Here is a 7,224-nt window from a genome sequence, read left to right as displayed (position 1 = left end):
GGATGGATTGGTAGATAGGAACATGGATGGATGGAGAGATGGATGGATGGATGATTGGATGGATGGATGGACAGATAGATGGACAGATAAACAGATGCAAGGATGGATGGATGGATGGATGGATGGATGGATGGATGGTAAGAAAATGGATAGACAGACAGATGCAAGGATGAATGGACAGATGGATTGGTAGATAGGAACATGGATGATGGATGGATGGATGGATGGATGGATGGATGGATGGATGGATGGATGGACAGATAGATGGACAGATAAACAGATGCAAGGATGGATGGATGGATGGATGGATGAATGGATGGATGGACGGACAGATGGATAGATGGACAAACAGATGCAAGGAAGAATGGATGGATGGTTGGATAGATGGACAGTTGGGTGGATGGATGAATGTAGCTAAGTAGACAGAGATATGGATGTAGACACATACAAGTGGGTAAATCAATACATTAGCTACATACATTGATGGTATGCATATAGGTCCATACATATGCAGATAGATCAGTAGACAAAAGGATAGATCTCAGCCAGATGGATGGATGGATACAGAAGCAGGAAGGTACATAGAGAGGGTAATAGATTAGATGATTAGATTAGATTAGATGAGATTAGATGGTCACACAGATAAATATTGTTAGATGCCATCAAGCTAATAATACTCAAAGCAACTTTAGGAACAGATCAAAACCATTCCAATATCCTTATAAGAAAATAAATTTCTGTTTGAAAAAGCCACCCCTTGTGAAATATGTCAGCTATTGCAGGTCTAGGTACCAAGACACAGAGATCATCAAAAAACTGAAAAAGAGAAGCAGAAAAAAGAAAAGAAGCATCCCACAGAGCTGACAAGAGTTTCCCCTACAGCCGGTTCTCTGAATTCAGACACCTCGCCTTCTAAGCAGTAAGAAAATAAATGTCTGTTTATCAAAGTCAGCCCCTTTTGATAGGTCTGTGACAGCACCTTGAGGAAATGCAGGTGACGGGGCAGTTACAACCTGATCCAGTGCAAAACACGTACCTTCTCAGCAAGGATTGTGGTCTTCAGAAATCTTTGAACACCTCCAGATCCTGAGGAGACACAGAAGAAGGCTTCTTCCAGTCGCTGTCCGAGTACGTCTCAAAGTTGGAGGTGTCGCCATCGCTGGACAATTTGGGGACGATGGGAGGCTGGGAAGGACCGAGGAGACAGAGAGGCACGGAGTTAGCATGGACAGATACAAACCCAGAGGCTGACATTCCATCACTTTGATGAGGTTACTCGATAGAAATGTGGAAATGATATTTTAAACCCCTCAAGGACAGCTCTCAATCGCTTCCCAAGAGCAGAATCTCTGTCACGAAAGCCCTAGTAGATTCCAAGGCAATTGACCAGTGTGTTAGGCAATGCTTTGCAAAAATGCCAGACAGTATTCGCTGGCGGTCAGCTATGGTGCCCATGGGCAATAGTACTGCAAGCCCAAAGCTGGTTCGAATCCCCCAGCGACTCGAAAGGGGCAATGATGCCCAAATCTCCTCCTGGGTCATTTACAGCCTCCAAAAACCCGTCAGAACGGTCAAGCAAAGGGTTGCTTCCAACTTGGTGGCCATGAGAAGAAGCATTTGTTATAAGGAGATTCATTTAGTGGGATTGTCCACCGTCAAGTTGACCACTGGCATGCACCAGCTTCTATCAAGTAGAATGACGGACGGTTGGTCCGTGTCCTCCTGAAATGATTTACAGCTTCAGAAATCCAGGTCCGCTTTGTGTTGGCTTTAGAACGACAGCAAGGACACAGAGAGAAGAAGCTTATCTTTCTTCCAAGGAACAGCCAGGGGGGATTCAAACCGCCGAAGAGGTTAGCAGGTTTGGGATTTCCTAGCCCGGAGCCTTAGGAGTGATATGACCAGCACCCCTGTTAAAATGATGTCTGGGCCCTACACCATGAGCCACAGAGCCAGAATCAGTCTCTCTCGGTGTTGCGAACTGTCCAGTTAATTTGACGTCCAGTTAATTTGACGTCCAGTTAATTTGACATCCAGTTAATTTGACGTCCGGTTAACTTGACGTCCAGTTAATTTGACTTACAACAATGCTGTGAAGAAGACAGAGAGGAACTGGCCTTTGGGTTGTCCTGGGCGAGGATAAAACACAGGGAGAAATAGAGAGAAAAATGGGGAAGAAACAGACCACACACTGACCACCACGCCTTACTCCTTTGGAGTTGAGGGTGGCTTCAAACCTCCGACCTCATGGGGCATAGCCAAGGGCTACAGCTCTATTGACCAGCACCTGCCCGGGTTCAGAGAAAAGTGTCCACCTGTGAGTGGTCTACCTTTAATTTCCTGAGCGGGACACTGTCCCAGTCCACCACGCGGAACCACCGATGCTTTTTGACGTCACTGGCTCCATTCTGGATGGGGTTAGAGGAGGGGAAAAAAACAAACAACAACAAAATAAGCAAATTTTTTTTAAAACCCAACAAATTCTACCAGCAGACCAGGAGACCCGTTGGTGTGATGTGTGTTAAGGGGAGACCACTCATTATAAGTTTACTGGTTTGAATCTACGATTTGCTTAAGAGAGAGTCTCCTTTTAGAAAGATTTACACAGCCTTGGACATTTGCTGGGGGATGTCTATGAGTTAAAATGGATTTTGGCGTTGTATTACCAAATTTTTTTAAAAAATGGGATTGGGGGGTTTTATTTCTCTGTAAAACAAGCTCTCTAGCCTAGTAGAGAAGAAGTTGTACTGCCAACCCAAAGTCAGATGGTTCAAATCCATTAACACCTCTGTGTGAGAAAGAGAAACAATCTCCTTCCAGGCAATTTACAGACTCTGAAAACCCACTGGACGGTCAGCTATGAGTTGGTTCTGACTCAAGGGTAATGACTTGGAGGGATTTTAAAAAAAAAATTATTCGGGAGATGTCATCCTAGTTGGGAATAAAGGGTTTTTCTTTTTCCCCTTGCTATGTTAATGAGTTCCTATGCAAAGCACTTGTCTGTTTAGTTTTGAGAAAGAAAACAAACCATCTAGGTACAAAAAAAGCAGGCCAAAAAAAGAAAAAGAAAGATAAAAAGAAAAGCAGACAAGCAGAGATGGGAAAGATCAATTTCAAGGGGAAATGTTTAAGAGTGAAAGAACAGAAACTATTAAGAAAAAAAGTTAGTGCAACAATGAATGAATGGAAATCCAAAATCTCTGTAAACGCTCATGAAAATTAATAAAATAAATTTTTAATGGACACTTTGGTTTTTTTTTTTTGGCTTACTCCATTCCTCTGTGAGGGCTATAAGCCAGAACGAAGTAGAAAGGGTGATTTCTGACCAATGGTAGAAATTGGTTTTTTAGACTGAACTATTTTAAGTTTCTGCTCTTTTAAGTCTTCAGTAAAGTCCAGAGCCAAGAATCATTCATACAAATAAAAGTTTTTGAAGGGAAATAAATAAAAATAAATAAGTTTTTTAAAAACAGACAAAGTTAGAGGTTCAAATCTGCCCAGAATCGTCTCAGAACCTAAACCTGGAGATCTCCTCTTAGAAAAAAATGAGTCACTCAAAATCCTAGGAAATGATGCCTGGCTACTATTCCTGAACATTTTTTTGTAAAAGATGTTGCATTTTTAAAATAGATAGATAGATAGATAGATAAAAATTCCTTGATCAAAAGGAGGGAAATTGCAGAACAGAATTTTAAATTCTCGTTAAATCCAGTCTTACAAGAAACTAGTAAGACTAAATGGGTGTCAAAGCTAAGAGGGGGGAGAGAGAGAAAGAAGTACAAAAGGAGAAAAAGGAAGGAGAGAAAGAGAGAGAAAGACCTGATTTTGGACTTCTATTCTCTTCAACTGTGAAAAAATACATTTCTGTTCTTGGAAATCTCTCCCCAGTGGTAAGAAAACCATCATAACACCAGGTTTTGGAGACGGCTGGGAAAAAATAAATAAATAAAAATACGGCCAAGATTCTCTTCCATTAGATGGTATAGAAATAAGATGAGGTGGACTTTCCTTTAAGGATGTGCCTGAGGTAGTGTGAGGCTGTAAATCAAGTTGTTAGTCCTTGGGTGATATATAAAAATTTTGGGGTTTCAATTCCACCCAAAGGTACCTTACAAGAAATATATCTGACATTTCACTCCCAGAAAAATCAGCCACAGGTCCTCCTAGGGGGTCATATTTCACTATCATTTCTCACTACTTTTGGGTAAAGGGGGAAAAAAAAAAGAATTGTGATCAAAAGAGGGGAGGAATACAGAACAGAAGCTTAAACGTTTACAAATTTCACACTTCCTAGAAACACAGCAGATAGACAAACCCTTAAAACAATCTCTCAGGGATCATCATTACACTAGCATCTAAAAATACCCCTGAATTCTTCTTAAAAAGAAAGAAAGACGCTCAATGCGTTGAATTGACACAGCGACTGTATCAACGTAGTCGAACAATTGTCAACAATTGTGACGGTGGTATATTTGTTCTGTTGATTGTAGGTTTGAGAAGAATCAGAAATTATTCTATAGTGCTTATCAATAACAAAAAGAGAAAATGTATAACGTGGATGAACCCAAAAAATATGTCTTAAAGACAACTATGGAGATAAAGCCCCAGACACCGCTCAAAAGCTCTGTCTTGTACAAAATCAAGTGAATTCAATCTTACCAGTGTTTGAAAGAAAGAGTTATATAGGGAAGGATTCCTTGTGAGTTTCTGTGCGTAGCTGCTATCACCCGGGGACCCCACATCTTACTGACCTTCATGTTCCCGAGTCTTTTGGTCCTGTCCACCACGAGGAGTTTCCGGATGAGGTCTCTGTTGGTCAGAAGCAAACACAATTCATGGACCTTTCGACGACAAGGCTACGTTGGTGACAGAACATGACACCAAAGAGAGAAAATTTATCAAATCCTTAGATTCCTAAAAAGAACAAGAGTTTTAAAAAAAAAAGAAGAAAGGAAAAGAAAAAAGCAGACCTACTGGGTTGGATGAGATTAGAAGACACACATACTCTTATCTCAACCCAAGGGAAAATAATTTTTTTTAATTGAAGCACATTCACACAGTGGAATACTACGCAGCACTCAGGAGCAATGATTTTTAAAAGCTATTCTGTAACTTGGGAGAGACTGGAGAGTTTTGTGCTGGGTGAACTCACTCAGTCTTATAAGGACAAATATTGTGTAAGGCCATTATTGTAAAAAAATAAAAGGATAATTAGTAAAACAGATGCGGAAACTTCAGGGGGGAAGGAATGGGAGCAGAGGGGTGGGGACGGGTTGGCGAAAAATCACAGGGTTGCTCAATTTGGTGAGTAGAGTGAGGGGGTGAGGGAAATGGGAAAAAATCCAGTGGGAACCTGAAAAGATTGGAATGGGCAAAATCCAAGAGTGATCCATTTTATTAAACCCAATGCATGGGAATGATTGGCTGCCACACCATATGACTAAAGAATAATGTGAAATACAGTGTATACAAATTTGGTGAGCAAACCAATATAAAATTTTAAAAAAGCACAATATGAAACACAACGTACACGAACTTTATAAGCAAAGCAATAAAAGGAACCAGAGGTAAAAAAAAAATCATCTTGACCTTTAATTAATAATTAATTAATCACCTCACACCTATTTGGTTCTTCAAATACTGAAGATTTCCTGGATGTTGAAAACACAACCCAAAACAAAAAAAAAAATCCATTTTCAGAAGCCACACCTTCAGTACTGACATTAAAACAGCTGAGAAGAGGAATAGGGAAACTAGACGTACAGATGCAAAACAACCAGAATGAATACAATCAGCATATTCAGACAGGTGTCACCGGAGAATCTGTGTAGAAATTGTTCACCGGAGCCTTAAGTGAATGCCACAAATCTGTCAAACACGGTGCAGAATAGTCTTTAAAAAGGGCTACTTGATAGCACAACATGACCACCACATTTTTTTTAAAAGCCAAACAGTTCATTTAGAACTGAGTGCTTTTTTGGTTTTGGTCTTTCCCCCCTCAAAGATTAGATCTTAACATAGATTCTCTTGGGTCGTCCATAAAGAAAATACATCTAAAACCTTATGGGTTACCACAGAACACAGTGAGATACAAAAAAGGAAAATAAATGCCTCTGGGTGGGAGGGATCTTAAGACCTTCAAGGACTTGCAGGAACTGACATGCAGTTTAAAAATGGGCCCCAACGGAGCAGAGACAAGGGAGATGGGATCTGACAGGGCACACAGTTCGCTTCTGTAAAGCATGCAGTCCAGTTTGGCCACAATCAACGTCTTATCTTGATTTGCTGTCTCATAAAGCATGTCATCAAACGACCCAAACTTCACAGAGAAGGAACAGATCAAATCTCTTAGGAACAGACCTGGGTGAGGCAGGGCAGGGAACCCTGCTTCCTGGGATGAGTTTGAAAAAAAAACCACAAAAAAAAACAACCAACCAAAAAAACCCAATTCCAGATACCAGTGAATTAACACGTCATAATAACACAAACCAGCTGTTCTTTCCAAAACAGAGAGGCATGTGCAGGCTGATGGGATTCTCTGACTCTCAGAGGACAATTGTAACATGCTTGAGTTTGCACCAGGACACAGACATGGGGTCTGTCCAAACTGACCCACAGATGACCCCCCTAGAGGGTTTTCGGAGAAGCTGAAAATCACACAGGCAGAGATGCTACCAGAGCTCTGAGGTGGACCTACGTGTCAGAGACCTCTCCAGAGAACTGGAGAGCAATGATGTCACTCTAGAGACTAAGGTGCACCTGATTCAGGCTGCGGTCTCTGCAATCACTTGCTGTGTATCAGAGAGCTGGACAACGACTAAGGATGACAGAAGAAGAATCGATGCCTTTGAGTTGTGGTGCTGGAGACGACTATTGAATATACATCAAAGACTACTTCAGAGAACAAATAGGTCCATCCTAGAGAGGGTGAAACCAAGCTGCTCCTTGGAGGCCAGGATTCTGAAGCTTCGTCTAAACATACATGTTGCAAGGAGGGACCAGTCCTTGGAGAGGGACGTCATGCTTGAGAGGGTGGAGGGACAGCACAGGAGAGAAAGACCCTTGATGAGATGGATCGATTCAGTGACTGGGGCCATGGGGGGGTAGGTGTGTCAGAGACAGTGAGATTGGCTCAGGACAGAAGAGGGATCAGATATGTTGTACAGTGTGTAAGTCGAGAGACTTGATGTCACATAACAAATGTGTGTGTGTGTGTGTGTGTGT

At 41.5% G+C, this 7,224-nt stretch overlaps 1 protein-coding gene across 1 annotated transcript in view; it reads right to left on the bottom strand.

The window, feature by feature from the left end:
- Positions 1-1,059: 1,059 nt before the first annotated feature.
- The window catches only part of PRKX (protein kinase, X-linked), a 40,821-nt gene continuing 34,656 nt past the window's right edge, over positions 1,060-7,224 (bottom strand). The window contains exons 6-8 of the mRNA XM_006903179.1: positions 4,752-4,809; positions 2,331-2,408; positions 1,060-1,185 (exon numbers count right to left, since the gene is read on the bottom strand). Of these exons, the coding sequence (XP_006903241.1) occupies positions 1,060-1,185; positions 2,331-2,408; positions 4,752-4,809 (262 nt within the window). The remainder of the gene's footprint in view (positions 1,186-2,330; positions 2,409-4,751; positions 4,810-7,224) is intronic.

This window comes from Elephantulus edwardii, unplaced genomic scaffold (assembly GCF_000299155.1).
Source record: "Elephantulus edwardii isolate Elephantulus edwardi_28Jun2011 unplaced genomic scaffold, EleEdw1.0 scaffold00529, whole genome shotgun sequence".
Lineage (NCBI taxonomy): Eukaryota > Metazoa > Chordata > Mammalia > Macroscelidea > Macroscelididae > Elephantulus > Elephantulus edwardii.
The sequence above is the reverse complement of the archived record's forward strand: the minus strand, read 5'-3'. Positions and strand labels throughout refer to the sequence as shown.